This window comes from Phacochoerus africanus, chromosome 5 (assembly GCF_016906955.1).
Source record: "Phacochoerus africanus isolate WHEZ1 chromosome 5, ROS_Pafr_v1, whole genome shotgun sequence".
Classification (NCBI taxonomy): Eukaryota; Metazoa; Chordata; class Mammalia; order Artiodactyla; family Suidae; genus Phacochoerus; species Phacochoerus africanus.
In genome coordinates, this window is record NC_062548.1 from 9,124,694 (window position 1) to 9,143,034 (window position 18,341).

Consider the following 18,341-nt stretch of genomic DNA (forward strand, 5'->3'; position numbering starts at 1 on the left):
CTGTTTGGGCTGCATTTTGGATCATTTCTTTGACTTAATCTTTCAGTTCACTCATCTTACGTTGGGCTATGTCCAGTCTGCTTTTAATCCATTCATTGAAGCTTCAAATTTTATTTACCATTTCTACAAATTTTATTTGACCCCTTTTCAAACTTACTTGGCTCTTTCAAGCTTTTTTTAAATTTATTTAATCATAGAAACAATAATTTTATAACTTTATTGTCTAAAGCCTGTGAATATAATTCTGTCTGCTTTTCTGCTAATTCTAACTTTCAGTGCTGTTTCTTTACTAGGTCTTACTGTAAGCCACTCATTTTCCATGTAGCTCTATGTGTTGGAATTCTTTGGGGCCTAGATTGAAAGTGGTTAAGAGAGGAAACTTGTTTTCTTCTGGTGGTTGAATGGTGACATTCCAGAATCACTTTTAATTAAATTCTCTGATTGAGATTATTTTGATCATATAGGTAATATGGATCTGAACTGCAAATACAGATCAGAGAGCTGGCTTGTGGTAATGAATTCTTAGGGGACACTTCTTTTTTTCCCCTCTCTCCCACAGTAAGGTCATAAAAAGCTAGTTTCCTTGATGTCCTCATTTGACCTATAGGTTTATTTCTCTTTGTTTCATGAGGATGTGACTCTTTGTAGGACCCTCTCTTTGGACTACACATATTGGAAGCCCTTTAGTCTCTAGCTTCGTATGCTCTACATTCCTTGCAGCCATTTGGATAGAAAGGGTTCCCAGGCCTTAATAGAACCCTCAGATCAAAAGTTTGCTTGTCTCCCAGAATTGCTACCTTCACTTCATTTTTGGATTTTATGGAGTTCTACCTTTCATTGTAATTCAGCTGTGCATTTTAAAAGATGTTTTAAATATTTTAATCAGAAGTTTAGATAGTTTAATTGGGAAGATTATATCAAATTTCTAGTCTGTCATATTGCCAGAAATAGAAGTCATCCACATTATTTTCCTAGTCTTTGGTAGATGAGTGGCTGGATAGCTACAAGCAAGACCAGGATGCAGGATTCCTGGAGCTCATTAACTTTTTCATCCGATCTTGTGGATGTAAAGGTGAGGAAACCCCTGCCCTCTTCTAATCCCCACCCTTTTGCTCCTATATTATAAACCTTTTCCTCCATTTAGGTGAGTAGGATTAGGCATATCCTAAATAAAGGGAGAAAGTTTTAAAGCATAAGAAAAGTTCATGTATTTAACTAGTATCACCTACATTTTGATTCATAAATAGGGTAGTGATTTAGTAAGAAACTGTATTGGTTTGAAGACAAGACACTTTGGAGAGGAATAATCATGTTAATGTGATGATATGGCGTTTACAAATTTGGAAATGGACCATCAGACTTTTAGCCTTTCTTTCTCTAAATGAAATAGTCTTTTGTTTTCTTATTCCTTATTTCTCAGCCACTTCATCTCATATTTATCCACTGAAGCTGTGGGCCTCCAGGTACCCAGAGGCCATGACCTAATTTACCAGGGCAGATAGTCTTATAAGACATAGGGTTGTATTATAAGAATCCAGAATCTGGCCTAGTTTTTTGTTTTTTGTTTGGAATATTTTTTTTAACCACAGTTTTCTGCTGTTTGATTCCCTTGGGTTTTCTAGCGTGGTTGTGTTATACCAGATCCTCAGATGGTAGCAGTTTTATGACTAGGATTCAGGTCTTCTGATTTGCTACCTAAGCTCTTTTCATTATATTCCCTAGCTCATCATCAAATGTATATGTAAATGGTCATAGTGTCCTGTTATTTTCCTTCTAAGTACCTGATCCCCTCCATTCTTCAGGCACTGTGACCCACGAGATGTTCAAGAAGATGTCCAACTCAGAGATCATCCGGCACCTAACAGAACAGTTTAATGAGGTGGAGGAAGATGATCCAGGATCCTCTTGCCACTCTTATTTCAAAATACAAGGCCTTTTACCCCCTTTTTCCTGATTCTGGGAAATAGGATAGCTTTTAGAAGAGGAAATTTAATCTTAGGCGCAAAATGACCTATACACATTATCTGAATATACCTCTAGAGTTGAAAACGAGGTGTAACAGAGATAGATTTTTATTGTATGTTGGGGTTTTTTTGTTGTTGTTGGGATTTTTTTTTTTTTTTTTTTTTTTTTTTTTTTTTGCTGCTCCTGTGGCATAGGCAAGTTCTCAGGGCCAGAGATTGAACCTGCACCACAGAAGCAGCCCATGCTGCTGCAGTGACAACAGCAGATCCTTAGCCCGCTGTGCCACAAGGGAACCCCTGTACTATTGGGTTTTGATATTCAGTCCCTGTGACTTCATAGTCATAATAATAACTATATGGTAAATAGAGTAATAAATTTTCCATCCTTTTCATAAACCCTTCTATAGGACTCAGGAGACTATCCTCTGACAGCTCCCAGCCCATCCTGGAAGAAGTTCCAGGGCAGCTTCTGTGAATTTATAAGGACACTGGTCTATCAGTGCCAGTACAGCCTCCTCTATGATGGCTTTCCTATGGACAACCTCATCTCTCTGCTCACTGGCCTCTCAGACTCCCAAGTCCGTGCCTTCCGTCACACTAGCACCCTGGCTGGTAAGCGGTCATTTTTACTGTGTAAGTGTTCTGGGGGTTGGTGGAACTTGCCTTTCTTCTCTAGTCTTGGATCTTCTTTCTTACCTGCATTCTAGCTCTTTACTTCAAGGTCATGCTTCTTTTATCCTAAACTTTCATACAGTTTCTTGCTAATGGATTTGTAGAAAGAGGTGGATCACAGCGAGTTTCCTGCCTTACCTTGTTTCTCATGCATAGGGATATGCAAAGGATTAAAAGAAGCCCAGTAGAGTTAGGGAGAGAAAAAGTCCACTCCAGAACAGGGAGTTTTAGGTTTTTAGGGTCACCCCGCTCTAGCTTTTCTTTATTCATAGGCCCTTTTTGAACCTACCCTTCCTCATCTGATTTAAGTAATGATTTCCTTATCTTATTTTTACTGACTCAAAGCCATGAAGCTGATGACCTCCTTGGTAAGAGTTGCCCTCCAGCTGAGTCTGCACAAGGACAACAATCAGCGTCAGTATGAGGCTGAACGAAACAAGGGGCCAGGACTGAGAGCGCCTGAGCGGCTAGAGAGCCTGTTGGAGAAACGCAAAGAGGTGAAAAGTGCTCCTTGCCTCTTCTCTCCCCATCTCCTGGCTTCCTTCCACTGCTGCTGCCCACCTTATCAGTCCCCAAGCACTTCTCTCTTCTAAGGCACAGGCTCCCAGGCAATCTTTTCAGAATATAAATGATGAAGTCTGGCAATAGTTTAATAGACCCATCCTGTCAGCGGTCATTGCATGCTCATCTTGTTTGTGCATTGTGGGCTCAATAAATCATTTCTAGTTTAGAGAAAATTTTAGAGTTCTCTGTAATTCCACTTTGCTCAGTTTCCATGGCTACATTCATCATCAGAACTGTTTAAGTGTTGTGCTTGCATCTTGTGCAAGGAGTTAAGTATTGACTTGTCAGTTGTACAGTATACAAGTTACCACAGGAGTACTGAAGGCCAACCACTGCTGAGGGTGGCCAAATTCTCTAGGAATGGAAAGGACGTAGGCCTTAAAGTCATTCCTGGGTTTAAATTTTGTTCCAGTTAGCTATTAGCTCCATGATCTTATGTAATCTTTAAGCTTCAGTTTCCTTTCCTTTAAAAAGGGCATAATTTTTTGAATGAAGGTTAAATGAGATAATGGGTAAGTTGCCTGGCTTGACACATAGCGGGTACTTGCTTTATTTCCTTTTAAATTTGAAGAAGACCACTGGAGGATGTAAACCCTAACAAAATCTTTTACACTGATTAAACCTTCAACAGCTATGTCTATTGTGAAGCTAACACTGACTTTCCCCCCATTTCTCCTAAATATCTTGAGACCTTCCCCACCATGAGGTTGGCAGGCCTCACCATGTCTAATTGTACCCACTGACTGTTGTCCAGCTCTCACCAAAGATCTCTTCCACGCTAAATCATTAGAAAAGGAAACATTCTACTTCCCTGCTTCTCTTTTGCTGTTTTCACTGTCAGTATGATCTTAAACTCTATGTGTATTAGGTATGTCTCAAATCTTAAATTATATACTCTAGAGTGAATCCTTTATTTGGACTTCTCTGGGCTCTTGCTTCATCAGTTATCATTCTGCTTTTTGTTTTTAATCTCTCCCTCCCCAGTGTTCTCCTCACTCCACTTATAAATGTATGTAAGCCCTTGAATCTTTCCTTCAATCTTCTGTGAGCTATCCTTCCCTTTTAGTATTTCCTTACTTCCTTAATATCCATCTGAATCCTTTTCACTACCTAGCTTCTGTTCTCTTTTTTTCTTTCAAATTATTCTTTCCAAATCAGTGACTTTTCAATTCCCATAGCCAGTGGCCTTTTCTCAATGTCCCTTTTTCAGACTTACGTAGAATTTGGTACTGATGACCTACCCACCTTTCCTCCTTCCCTCTTTCTCCTTTGTTTTCTTTTAAATATGAAATTTTCCAAACATGCAAAATAGCAGAGGAGTTCCCATTGTGGCGCAGCAGAAATGAATCTGACTAGTATCTATGAGGATGCAGGATCCCTGGCCTCACTTGGTCGGCGATCTGCTGTTACCATGAGCTGTGGTGTAGGTTTCAGACGTGGCTCAGATCCAGAGTTGCTGTGGCTGTGATGTAAGCTGGCAGCCCTAGCTCTGATTCAACCTCTAGCCTGGGAACTTCCGTATGTTGTGGGTGCAGCTCTAAAAAGACAATAGATACCCTGAAAGAATGAATACCATATACTAATTATCTAGATTTAACAATTAATATTTCACTGTATTTGCTTTATCTTTTGTTTTGCTGTTTTATAGTAAAATAGGGACATACTGATATTTCAACCTAAAGACTTAAATATGTCTTCTAAAAAAAATGACATGCTCCTACATAATCCCAGTAATATTTTCATATCCAAAATATAATATATATGTATATTTGATTATTTTATTTACTCCACGAGTTTTATTACATTTATTGTTGTGCAGTGATCATCAAAACCAAATTTTATAGCATTTCCATCCCAAACCCCCAGTGCATCCCCCACCCCCCAACCTGTCTCATTTGGAAACCATAAGTTTTTCAAAGTCTGTGAATCAATATCTGTTCTGCAAAGAAGTTCTTTGTGTCCTTTTTTTTAGATTCCACATTTAAGTGATAGCATTTGATGTTGGTGTCTCATTGTCTGACTTCACTTAGCATGATAATTTCTAGGTCCATCCATATTGCTGCAAATGCCCTTATTTCTTTCCTTCTAGTGGCTGAGTAATATTCCATTGTGTATATGTACCACATCTTCTTTATCCACTCTTCTGTCAATGGGCATTTAGGTTGTTTCCATGTCTTGGCTATTGTATAGAGTGCCGCAATGAACATTGGAGTACATGTATCTTTTCAAGTCATGGTTTTCTCTGGATAGATGCCCAGGAGTGGGATTGCTGGATCAAATGGTAATTCTACTTTTAGTTTTCTGAGGAATCTCCATACTGTCTTCCACAGTGACTGCACAGGGGTTGTACCTTCCCACAAACAGTGTAATATGGTTCTCTTTTCTCCAAACCCTGTCCAGCATTTATTGTTTGTATACTTTTTGATGATGGCCATTCTGGCCGGTGTAAGGTGGTACCTCATAGTGGTTTTGATTTGCATTTCTCTAATAATTAGTGATGTTGAACATTTTTTCATGCTTTTTTTGGCCATCTGTATGTCTTCTTTGGAGAATTGTCTGTTTAGATTTTCTGCCCATTAAAAAAAAATTTTTTTTTGTCTTTTTAGCCATTTCTTGGGCCGCTCCCACAGCATATGGAGGTTCCCAGGCTAGGGGTCGAATCATAGCTGTAGCTGCCAGCCTACACCAGAGCCACAGCAACATGGGATCCGAGCCGAGTCTGCGACCTACACCACAGCTCACAGCAACGCTGGATCCCTAACCCACTGAGCAAGAACAGGAATCAAACCCTCAACCTGGATCCCTAACCCACTGAGCAAGAACAGGAATCAAACCCTCAACCTCATGGTTCCTAGTCAGATTTGTTAACCACTGAGCCATGATGGGAACTCCTCTTCTGCCCATTTTTTGATGGGGTTGTTTGGTTTTTTTTGGTATTGAGCTACAGAAGGTGTTTATAAATTTTGGAGATTAAATCCTTGTCAGTTGTTTCATTTGCAGATACTTTCTCCCATTCTGTGGGTTGTCTTTTTGTTTTGTTTAGGGTTTCCTGTGCAGTGCAGAAACTTTTTAAGTTTAATTAAGTCCCCCACTTGTTTATTTTTGTTTTTATTGTCATTACTTTAGGAGGTAGATCTGAGAAGATGTTGCTGTGGTTTATGTTGGAGAGTGGCCTGTGTTTTCCTCCAAGAGTTTTATAGTATCTGGTCTTACCTTTAGGTCTTTAATCCATTTTGAGTTTATTTTTGTGTATGATGTTAGGAAGTGTTCTAATGTTATTCTTTTGCATGTGGCTGTCCAGTTTTCCCAGCACCACTTATGGAAGGGGCTGTCTTTTTCTCCATTGTATATTCTTGCCTCCTTTGTCATAAATTAGTTGACTGTAGGTGCGTGGGTTGAATTCTGGGCTTTCTATCCTGTTCCACTGATCTATATTTCTGTCTTTGTGCCAGTACCATACGGTTTTGATGACTTTGCATTGTAGTATAGTCTGAAGTCAGGGATCCTGATTCCTCCAGCTCCATTTTTCTTTCTCAGGACGTCTTGGGCTATTCTGGGTCTTTTGGGCTTCCAAACAAACTTTAAAATATTGTTTGAGTTCTGTGAAAAATGTCCTTAGTAATCTGATAGGGATTGCACTGAATCTGTAGATTGCCTTGGGTAGTATAGTCATTTTGATAATACTGATTATTCCAATCCAAGAGCATGGTATGTCCTTCCAATTGTTTGTATCATCTTTGATTTCTTTCATCAGCATCTTAGAGTTTTCAGAATAAGGTCTTTTGTCTCTTTAGGTGGGTTTATTCCTAGGTATTTTATTCTTTTTGATGCAGTGGTAGATGGGATTGTTTCCTTAACTTCTCTTTCTGATCTTTCATTGTTAGTGTATAGAAATGCAGTTGATTTCTGTGTATTAATTTTATATCCTGTGATTTTACCAAATTCATTGATGAGCTCTAACAGTTTTCTGGTAGTGTCTTTAGGATTTTCTAGGTATATAGTATCATGTCATCTGCAAATAGTGATAGTTTTACTTCTTCCTTTCCAATTTGGATTCCTTTTCTTTCTTTTTTCTTCTCTGATTGCTGTGGCTAGGACTTCCAAAACTATGTTGAATAGTACTGGCAAGAGCGGACATCCTTGTCTTGTTCCTGATCTCAGTGGGAATTCTTTCAGCTGATATTAGCTCTGGGTTTGTCATATATGGCCTTTATTAATAATGTTGAGGTAGGTTCCCGTTATGCCCACTTTCTGAAGGGTTTTTATCAGAAATGGGTGTTGGATTTTGTCAAAAGCTTTTTCTGCATCTGTTGAGAGGATCATATGATTTTTTATTCTTCAGTTTGTTAATGTAGTGTATCACACTGATTGATTTGCGAATATTGAAGAATCCTTGCATCCCTGGGATAAATCCCACTTCATGATGTACAATTCCTTTAATGAATTGTTGGATTTGGTTTGCTAGTATTTTGTTGAGGATTTTTGCATCTGTGTTCATTGATGAAATTGGCCTGTAATTTTCTTTTTTTGTGGTATCTTTGTCTGGTTTTGGTAGGGTGATGGCAGCCTCATAGAATGAGTTTGGGCATGTTCCTTCCTCTGCAGTGTTTTGGAATAGTTTTAGAAGGATAGGTGTTAACTCTTCTCTAAATGTTTGATAGAATTCACCTATGAAGCCATCTTGTCCTGGACTTTTGTTTGTTGGAAGTTGTTTCATCACAGTTTCAATTTCAATGCTTGTGATTGGCCCGTTCATCTTTTCTGTTTCATCTTGGATTAATCTCAGAAGATTGTGCTTTTCTAAGACTGTGTCCATTTCTTCTAGGTTTTCCATTTTATTGGCATATATTTATTTTTTTGGTGGCTGCACCCGCAGCATATGGAAGTTCCTGGTTTAGGGATTGAATCTAAGCCATAGCTGTGACTTACGCCACAGCTGCAGCGACAGCAGATCCTTAACCCACTGCGCGGGGCTGGAGATCAAACCCACACCACAGTAGTGACCCCAGCTGCCACAGAGACAACACTGGATCCTTAGTCTCCTGCACCATACCAGGAACTCCTTATATCCAAAAAATATTAGCAATATGTTTTCTAACCCCAATTCATATTTAAAAATTTCTGTTTGTCCCCAAAATGCCTTTTATATCTGGTTAATTCCAGCAAGGATTTAATGAAGGACTATACATTGCATTTAGTTATTGTGGGGTTTTTTTCCCCTCTTTTTTTTTAGGACCACATGTGTGGCATATGGAAGTTCCCAGGCTAGGGGTCAAATTGCAGCTGCAGCTGCCAGCCCAGGGCAATGCCAGATCCTTAACCCACTGAATGAGGCCAGGGATCGAACCTGCATCCTCATGGATACCAGTTGGATTCCTTACCACTGAGACACAACAGGAACTCCCATTGTGTTTCTTAAGTCTCTTTTAGTCTTATACAGAACCTCTGCCTCCTCTGCTGTTTTTCCCCATTATGTTGATTTATTGAAGAATTGAGTCAGTAAAGAATGTTTCCTTGTAATTCTGCTCCTTGTTATCTGTTACTCATCTAATTTAGGGTTTCTCAAGTAGGGGGCTGTCCTGGAATTGCAGGATGTTTACCAGCATCCCAGGCCTCTATCCTCTAGATGGCAGTAGTACCTTCACAGGTTGTGACAACCAAAAATGTTTTCACACACGGCTGAATGTTCCCTGGGAGCATCCAATTGACGATCACTGATCTTACTCTTCCTTCTCTTTTTTATTGTTAATTCTCCTTTTTGCAAACAGACGACATTTATCAAAAATTTTTCCTCAGTTGTTGTTAGTTGAAAACACATGTAACTGCCAGCCAGGGTCTGTGAATAGCCAAAGATAGTCACAATAACCAGAAAATTTTTCTAAACACAAAGACATCACTGAGCCATTAGCTGACTATACAGCTTCTTCCAGAATTATAAGTTTTAAAAGGTAAAATAAGATACCAGGACTTCAGATTGTGTCCTCTAATAAGTAGGAAGTAGGAGGAAGACATACTTACATTTTTGTGGCCTTATACTATTGGACAAAAAGAGAGCTTGACCTATTTCTCCCTGTTCTCCAGCTCCAAGAGCATCAAGAGGAGATTGAAGGAATGATGAATGCCCTCTTCAGGGGTGTCTTTGTACATCGGTACAGGTGAGTTACTAGGTTTCTCTCACTGAAGCAGCTTGGTCCTTGGTTATGGAGTGACAAGTAGAAGTGACAAGACCCCCTCCTAATCCTGAGTTATCTGGTTAGTCTCATTGCTAATGCACTTGGAGCAAAAATCCTAACAAATATTCAAAATTAGCTTTAATTTATCCACACCCATAAAGGATCGTGTAAGCTCTTCTGAGAGAGAAGATAAAGAGGGTAAAACATTTCTGAGTATTCTTCTCCAGTTTTTCCCAGGGCCTCCCCTCCCTCATCTTCCCAGGACTTGATCCTTGAGAGGACAAGACCGAGAGCCGAAAGGCAGGTCCTTTCTGAGGGTGTACACCCTGACAAGCCTTTTCCAAGCCCACTTCACTGTGTCTTTCACTGTGCTAAAGGAAGGGGAGTTTTTTACTAGGTAAAGAACTGGTAGAATTAAACGTTGTGGGGAGGGATAAATTGGAGGTTGGGATTGTCATATACAGACTACTATAAACAAAATCAACAAGTAACAAGGACCTACTGTACAGAACAGGGAAATTTATCCAGTACTCTTTGATGATTTATATGGGAAAAGAATCTGAAAAAGAATGGATATATGTATAACTGATTCACTCTGGTATACCTGTGAAGCTAACGCAACAATGTAAGTCAACTATACTGCAATAAAATTTAAAAAAGAAAAAAAACCTAGAATTGAGGAGGGGTTTTTTGTTTTTTTTTTTTTTTTTTTTTGCTTTTTAGGGCCACACCTGCAGCATATGGAGGTTCCCAGGCTAGGGGTCCAATCGGAGCTGTAGCCACTGGCCTACACCAGAGCCACAGCAATGTGGGATCCAAGCCGCGTCTGCAACCTACACCACAGCTCACGGCAACGCCGGATCCTTAACCCACTGAGCAAGGGCAGGGACCGAACCCTCAACCTCATGGTTCCTAGTCAGATTTGTTAACCACTGCTCCACGACGGGAACTCCATTTTGTCTTATTCTTAACTGGATTTCAACCTCTGCCTTTCCAGAACCCCTTTGCTGATTTAATCTTTACTTGAAGTAGACTCAGAATACACATAGATATATTGTATAACACAGAATATAGCCAATATTTTGTAACTATAAATGAAACACAACCTTTAAAAATTGAGTTGCTGTGTTATATACCTAAATCTTTTATGATATCATATGTCTGTGGTACCTCTATTAAAAACATACACATGCAGTTTGGCCAACAGCTAAAATAAGTTCCAAAATCAGTTTTTAAAAGGGGCATGTAGGGGAGTTCCCATTGTGGCTCAACAGTTATGAACCCAGCTAGTATCCATGAGGTTGCGGGTTTGGTCCCTGGCCTTGCTCAGTGGGTTAAAGATCTGACGTTTCCATGAGCTGTGGTGTAGGTTACAGATGCACCTCAGATCTGGCATTGCTGTGGTTGTGGCACAGACCAGAAGCTGTAGCTCCAATTCAGCTCCTAGCCTGGGAACTTCCATATGCTGCAGGTGTGGCCCTTAAAAAAATTTTTTTTCAAATAAAAGGGGTATGTAGGATGAGTTCAAATATTTTATGGGTTGGTTACAGAAAGAAAGTTCATTTTTTAATATATTGCATTCACATTGGGAGGAGAAAATGAAAGTCATGGTATCTGGTGTTTAGTCAAGAAAACAGATTCTTCTTTGACAAAGAGATACCTGCTAGGATGTAAAGTAAGTTTGGAGAGAAGGTGGTACGAGTCAATTTCTCCCTCTGTGCCTAGGGATGTCCTTCCTGAGATCCGTGCTATCTGCATCGAGGAGATTGGGTCTTGGATGCAAAGCTACAGTACTTCTTTCCTCACTGACAGCTATTTAAAATATATTGGCTGGACCCTGCATGATAAGGTGAAGAGTTGGGTCAGTCCTCTTTCTGGCCTTAGGATGCTTCAACTCTTCTTGGTCCTGCCACTGGATCAAACTCATCAAGACACTGAACTTCAAAATTCCCCCAGTATTGGGGAGGGGTAGGATAAGTTAGGAGAGAGATGCCATGTCTAGGAAATTATATGCCTCAAAACCACAGGGAGAAAGACTTTCCCTGTATAAAGGCAAGAAAGTTACTGACGGAGTGGTAATAAAGTGTTAGGGCAGTGGCCAAAAGAGCCTTTCCATTACCCTTGCTAAATTCTGCTGTGATCCTTTTGGACTTCAAGTGAGACAGCAGCTGTTTGTTGTCTCTGAGACATCTCACAGTCCTCGCCATGAGAGGACACCCAGGCCAGAATGGGCGAGGGGAGTCTGAAGGCCCAGTGGGGGGAGAGTAGAGGAGGAGTCACTCATATTTCCTTTTCTCCTTAATAGCATCGAGAAGTCCGTCTGAAATGCCTGAAGGCTCTTAAAGGGCTGTATAGCAACAGAGACTTGACTGCACGCCTGGAGCTCTTTACCAGCCGATTTAAGGTAATATTGGGAGTGTTCCTGTGCTTGGCTTCTGTGGTTCCCATTTCCCCACCTCATTTTCCCATTTCTGTGCTTTTATATATCCATAGCACTCCCAGTATCTGCTTCTACACCTCCTTTTTAGGAATCCCTCAAATTCTAAGAGAACATAGTATTTGGCGATGGGTGCAGTGAGGTATCGAGCAATGTTCTCCTTCCTACAGGAGCGGATGGTTTCCATGGTCATGGACCGAGAGTACGACGTGGCAGTGGAGGCTGTCAGTTTACTAACAGTCATCCTTAAGTGAGTCCTGGGACATGGAGAGACAAGCATCTCAGACTTACCTTCTCAGCACCAGACCCTTCCAGAGTCCCATTCCTCCACCAATTATAGGTTGACTCTTGTTTATGTACAGGTTGAAAAACAGAGGTCATTCCTGAGTGCGAGATCTCTGGGGAAGGGGGGATATTCCCTTTCTTCTCTAACTCTCCATATCCCTCTGTCTTCCACACTTCCCATTTGAAAGTTTTTTGTGAGTTAATCCTTGTTGGTTTTGCCTTTTCATCTCTAGCCTTAGTTGTGCTAGAGGACAGCATTCATATCTGCTCTGCTTTTCCCCTGGCAGGAACATGGAAGGAGTGCTAACAGATGCAGACTGTGAGAGCATCTATCCTGTTGTATATGCCTCTAACAGAGCCCTGGCCTCTGCTGCAGGGGAGTTTCTATACTGGAAGTGAGTGGGACTCCTTTCATTCATTCCTCGAGCACCATCCTTTTTTGTGCTGCTGTTCTTCCTAAGGGCTCCCCATACCTAGAAAAATCCCCTGGGGGGATCTCCTTTCCTTTCTCAACTCTTTGGGGCTTTCCTTAGCTCTGGGCCTCTTTCTTTCACTCCTCTCCTAGGACTGTTTTCTTCTGTCCATAGTAATTATTGCACTCCTTACTGCCTCCTGTGTTGTGCTCTTTCCCTGTGTCCCTTCTACCAGGCTCTTCTATCCTGAGTGTGAGACAAGAATGATGGGTGGGAGAGAGCGACGCCGAAGTCCACGCGCCCAGAGGACTTTCTTCCACCTTCTCCTGTCCTTTTTTGTGGAGAGTGAGGTGATGTATGGAAAGAAGCACTTTGGCTGTTGTGCATAAGACCCTGCAGGGAGGGATGGGAGCTAGCACTGCAGGAAGGAGAAAAATGGTTCATTAGTAGCCACTTACTGGAGTTTTAAAATGTAGCTTGGAGTTCCCATCGTGGCGCAGTGGAATAGAATCTGACTAGGAACCATGATGTTGTGGGTCCGATCCCTGGCCTCGCTCAATGGGTTAAGCGTTGCCAAGAGCTGTGGTGTAGGTCACAGATGCGGCTCAGATCTGGCATTGCTGTGACTCTGGCGTAGGCTGGCAACTGTACCTCCAATTTGACCCCTAGCCTGGGAACCTCCATGTGCTGCGGGTGCAGCCCTAAAAAGCAAAAAAAAATTTTTAAATGAAAAATAAAATGTAGCTTTAGTGACTTAACATTTGCCTTTTCCCACAGCTCCATGATCACGCTGCATACTTAGTAGACAGCCTGTGGGACTGTGCAGGGCCTCAGCTGAAGGACTGGGAGAGTCTGACAAGCCTGCTACTGGAGAAGGACCAGAGTGTGTGCCGCCTGGTAGCCAGGGGTGGGGGCCTTTTACCTCCTAGAAGGAAACCCAGAGACATTTCTCTCCTGACTTTGTAAAAAGCATAGGTGTCGTGGGCAGTGGGGATGTAGGCAGGGGGGCTTGGAGCGAGAGCGTGGTTAATCTGTGGTTCTGTATTTTTCATCCTTCTGCCAACTCAGACCTGGACGATGTGCAGGAGAGCACGCTGATAGAAATCCTTGTGTCTAGTGTCCGGCAAGCTTCAGAGGGTCACCCGCCTGTGGGGCGGGTGACAGGGAGGAAGGTATGGCATGAGGAGTGGGGGTGGGTTGGTTACCAGTATTAAATCCAGACAAGGGAGTTCCCATCATGGCTCAGTGGTAACAAACCCAACTAATATCCATGAGGATATGGGTTTGATCCCTGGGCTGCCTGAGTGGGTTAAGGACCCGGTGTTGGCTGTGAGCTTGGTTTAGGTCACAGACACAGCTTGGATCTGGCATTGCTGTGGCTCTAGTGTAGGCCGGCAGCTACAGCTCCGATTAGACCCCTAGCCTGGGAACCTACATGTGCCGAGGGTACAGGCCTGAAGAGACAAAACAACAACAACAAAAACATCTGGACAGGTATTGTCTGTCCTTGTCTTTGAGTCTTATGTTAGGATGTGCTCCTCTGCCCCTCAGAGAATTCCATTTCTAGAAAAAAGAAATCTGAAGGAAACTGCTAAATTCTCTTTTTCTGTCTTGGGAAGATAAGCTTGTTGGGCAGAGGAATATATGTAAAGAAACCTTTCCCCCCACCCTCAAATAACTCTCATTCCAGGGCTTAACCCTCAAAGAACGTAAGATCCAGGCCGATGACAAGGTGAAGCTGACTGAGCACCTCATCCCCCTGCTCCCCCAACTCCTGGCCAAGGTAGAGCCGCCCTGCCCCACTGCACGGCCTCTGGGAATGAGCGGGTGGAAGGCAGTGCCTCCAGAGGAGCAGTGTAGCAGGTAGTAAGTAGGCTTCCCTCTCAATCACCACAGTTCTCAGCTGATGCAGAGAAGGTTGCTCCACTGCTGCAGCTTCTCAACTACTTTGACCTCAATATCTATTGTACCAGGCGCTTGGAGAAGGTGAGGAGACAGGAAGATACCTTCCCTATACTTTGCCTCTTTCATCTTAGGGCCGAAGGTTCTACTGCCAGTATCTGGGTTTTCTCAAGAACCTAGGTCCTAGGAGTTCCCGTCGTGGCGCAGTGGTTAACGAATCTGACTAGGAACCATGAGGTTGCGTGTTCGGTCCCTGCCCTTGCTCAGTGGGTTAAGGATCTGGCATTGCCGTGAGCTGTGGTGTAGGTCGCAGACGCGGCTCGGATCCCGCATTGCTGCGGCTCTGACGTAGGCTGGCAGCTACAGCTCCGATTCGACCCCTAGCCTGGGAACCTCCACATGCTGCAGAACCAGCCCTAGAAAAAGGCAAAAAGACACACACACACACACAAAAAAAAAACTTAAAAAAAAAGAACCTAGGTTGCAGAATAACCAATAAGCTTTCCCTTTCTCAGGCATTTTATTCTTGAAGTTTAATGCTTTCAGCTCTATTTCTTTTCTTCCCCACCCCTCGTCCCCTCGGGAAGAGTTGTCCTATAGCACTGTCTTCTCCCACTTTTTTCTCTCTCAGCACCTGGAGCTGCTCCTGCAGCAGCTCCAGGAGGTAGTGGTGAAGCATGCGGAGCCTGCAGTGCTCGAGGCTGGTGCTCATGCCCTCTATCTGCTCTGTAATCCCGAGTTCACCTTCTTCAGCCGAGTGGACTTTGCCCGAAGCCAACTGGTGGATTTGCTGACTGACCGCTTCCAGCAGGAGCTTGAAGAGCTGCTGCAGGTAGGAAGTGGGGCTGCAAGATGGGACACCCCAGACTCATGTGGGAGAAGCCATGAGATGGGGACCTGGACCTGGGTTCTTGGGAAAAGCCCGTCATGGACATTCTTTCTTCCTTAGTCGTCCTTCCTAGATGAGGATGAGGTGTACAGTCTGGCGGCCACTCTGAAGCGCCTCTCTGCCTTCTACAAGTGAGGAGCTCCCTTTCTGCTCCCTACCTTCTATTTCCTCTGGTGTCTGTGGAGTTGCCTCCTCTCATTCTGTCCAAGTGTAACATGTCCCTCTTCTCCCTCCCTCCCCCCAAGTGCCCATGACCTAACCCGCTGGGAGCTCTATGAGCCCTGCTACCAACTCCTCCGGAAGGCCGTGGACACAGGAGAGGTTCCTCACCAGGCAAGCAGACAAGTTGAGATGTGGAGGCAGGGGAGGAGGTTTAGGGGCCCTATGTCCTAGGCGGCCGTCCCCCGCAGGCAGTTCCAGTCCCAGGGGTGTGGAGTGGACGAGAGATCGATCAAGCATGTGTGTCCTTCCTTCCTTCCCACTCTTGAAAGGTGGAGGTACTTTTTTAAACACCTGAAAACATCCATTCTCTTTGGTTTCCTGAGAGACAAGGACGCTGTTGACTCTCAGGATTCTAGGAGACTTTAATTAGGGAGAGGTGGTATTCCTACCCAGGATAGAATCCTCTGAAGATTGTCCAGAATCAGTTCTTTTCTACTAGAAAAGGAATCGGGGGTCTCTCCTAATCTTACTTTACCTCTTCTTAGCTGCTTTTTTCTTCCTTGCTTTGTGAGTGTCCCCCATGTCTCTCTCTCTCTCTCTCCGCCTGCCCTTTACTCTCTTGACTCCTCATTTTTGTAACATTTGGTTGTTACAGGTGACCCTGCCAGCCTTGACTCTTGTTTATTTTTCCATTCTCTGGATGCTAACCCACATTTCTGGATCAGGTGCTTCCCAGGTGAGTATGGATCTGATTAGGGGCAATGGGAATATATGAGCCTGTGTCTTCCTTCATTCCTCCCCCTGAAGCCACTGTCTCCACAGAAGCAGTTGTTGAGTTTGAAGGGCAGGATGGTGGCCTTCTGCGAGCTCTGCCAGAGTTGCCTCTCAGATGTCGATCCTGAGATCCAGGAGCAGGTGAGCGGTTACTCAAGTGGGACGGAGAGCACAAGTCTCCCCTCTGCCCGTGCCCCTCCCCACCTTTGCCTGGGCCTGAGGAAACCCTGTTCTGAGGGGAAATCACAATGTCATTTCTATTTTGGTCAGTATTCTCCTTTTTAAACATTCTTTTTCTTTTTTTTCTCCAACAGGCTTTTGTCTTGTTAAGTGACTTGCTTCTCATATTCAGCCCTCAGATGATCGTAGGGGGACGAGATTTCCTTAGACCACTTGTCTTTTTCCCTGAAGCCACTCTCCAGTCAGAGCTAGCCAGCTTCCTCATGGACCATGTCTTTATCCAGCCAGGAGAACTGGGCAGTGGTACTGGGACTCTATACCTGGGGCTCAGGAAGGGTTGGGGGCTTGGGCCTGCCTCGAGCACAGAGGGCAGGAAGCCTAAATCTGTGATTCTGATATTTCCGTTCTGCATTTGAGGTGAGCCAGGCCATTCCCAGGAGGATCATTTACAGATCGAGCAGCTGCACCAGCGGCGCCGCCTCCTGGCTGGGTTCTGCAAGCTGTTGCTGTATGGGGTGCTGGAGATGGACGCAGCCTCAGATGTTTTCAAACACTACAACAAGGTACACCAAGGCTCCAAGCTGAGCGCAGCCTTCGCTGCGGACACTACAGAAAGGAGGGTGCGGAGAGGACGGTATCAGGCTTTTAAGGAGGAGCAGCGGGGGAGGACCAATAGGAGTTGAGAATAAAAGGTCAAAGAGACTTAGTAGTAAATAATTACAGAGAAAAAGCTGTTAGGAGAAAGAAATTCATTGGAGAGGAAATGTCTTAGTCTTCCTGGCCAGAAATTTTTTTTTTTTTCTCTGAACCTAGTCTATGGGATAAGGTAATGTAAGGAAGAGGAAAAAAGAATGGACCAGGGTACAATCCTCACAAGATACCTAGATAATGTACCTCAGTTTCCTCAACCCACCATTGTGTTGATTGCTGTTTCTTGAGTACCTACTATCCCAGGCACCTCAGTGAACAAAACAGACAATAGTTCCTGCTTTCTGGAGCTTCTGTTTTGGTGGGAAGAGGCAAATAGCAAAGACTTCAGTGCAAGATGACAGGGGGCACTGGCAGGCTTACGACCCTTCTTCTCCAAGAAATGAGCTCAGGGCCGAGCTGCTTATTTATTTGCCTGAACTCTAGAGATGTGATCTAGTATGAGTTGTTTAATGCATAGATTCACATTTTCCTACCTAAGGCTCCTTTGGAAGGAGACATGATTAGGGCTATGAATAATGAAACAAAGCAGAAACAGTCTCTTCCTGTGGTTAGACATTATCTCCTCCACTTCCTCTCCGTCAGTTCTACAATGACTACGGTGACATTATCAAGGAAACATTAACTAGAGCAAGGCAGATTGACCGAAGTCACTGTTCCCGAATTCTGCTGCTGAGCCTCAAGCAGGTACCCTCTTCTGCCTAGAGAGCCTCAGACCTGATGTGCCCTCCTGCAGCCCACAAGCTGTCCTGTGCTTAGCCCTTCAGAATGTGAGATCCTTCAGAGCAGAAGCTTCCTAATTTATTTTGATTTCTACTCTACATGACAGTCTCCCTCATAACTAATAGACCAGTAAAAAGAGGCTTTTTTAAGTGGGCAGTCTCCACCCCTATCCATACAAACCCCATGTCAGGTAGAACATGGGAGCACCAACAATCAAGTGACAAGGAATTCCTAATTTCTTTCCAAGTCTGGTCTTTCTCACCCTTTCAGTTACTACAGACATGTTTGTTTATTGTTAGAGGGCAGGGTGAAGCCCCTCTCTGCTGCAGCCGATCAGGAATAGAGGAATAGGGTCAGTGTCCTGGGAGGAAAGAAAGAGTTAAAAAAAATAGCAGATGGTTTCCCGAACCCTTTAGGATTTCTTGGCAGAAAAGGGAATGCTGTACTTCTCTACTTCTGCCTTGTTTCTCCTTTTCCCAAATGTGCCATATGCCT

The 18,341-nt window shown here is 43.3% G+C and overlaps 1 protein-coding gene across 1 annotated transcript in view; it reads left to right on the plus strand.

Moving 5' to 3' along the window:
* Nucleotides 1–18,341, plus strand: part of STAG3 (stromal antigen 3) — a 43,383-nt gene that overhangs the window by 6,166 nt on the left and 18,876 nt on the right. Inside the window, exons 5-26 of the mRNA XM_047779673.1 lie at nucleotides 976–1,072; nucleotides 1,803–1,879; nucleotides 2,372–2,576; nucleotides 2,982–3,133; nucleotides 9,282–9,355; nucleotides 11,099–11,222; nucleotides 11,679–11,777; nucleotides 11,981–12,060; nucleotides 12,383–12,490; nucleotides 12,744–12,858; nucleotides 13,286–13,391; nucleotides 13,577–13,680; nucleotides 14,199–14,291; nucleotides 14,405–14,494; nucleotides 15,042–15,242; nucleotides 15,360–15,430; nucleotides 15,545–15,632; nucleotides 16,117–16,197; nucleotides 16,284–16,376; nucleotides 16,550–16,718; nucleotides 16,833–16,978; nucleotides 17,709–17,810. Of these exons, the coding sequence (XP_047635629.1) occupies nucleotides 976–1,072; nucleotides 1,803–1,879; nucleotides 2,372–2,576; nucleotides 2,982–3,133; nucleotides 9,282–9,355; nucleotides 11,099–11,222; nucleotides 11,679–11,777; nucleotides 11,981–12,060; nucleotides 12,383–12,490; nucleotides 12,744–12,858; nucleotides 13,286–13,391; nucleotides 13,577–13,680; nucleotides 14,199–14,291; nucleotides 14,405–14,494; nucleotides 15,042–15,242; nucleotides 15,360–15,430; nucleotides 15,545–15,632; nucleotides 16,117–16,197; nucleotides 16,284–16,376; nucleotides 16,550–16,718; nucleotides 16,833–16,978; nucleotides 17,709–17,810 (2,475 nt within the window). The remainder of the gene's footprint in view (nucleotides 1–975; nucleotides 1,073–1,802; nucleotides 1,880–2,371; nucleotides 2,577–2,981; nucleotides 3,134–9,281; nucleotides 9,356–11,098; nucleotides 11,223–11,678; nucleotides 11,778–11,980; nucleotides 12,061–12,382; nucleotides 12,491–12,743; nucleotides 12,859–13,285; nucleotides 13,392–13,576; nucleotides 13,681–14,198; nucleotides 14,292–14,404; nucleotides 14,495–15,041; nucleotides 15,243–15,359; nucleotides 15,431–15,544; nucleotides 15,633–16,116; nucleotides 16,198–16,283; nucleotides 16,377–16,549; nucleotides 16,719–16,832; nucleotides 16,979–17,708; nucleotides 17,811–18,341) is intronic.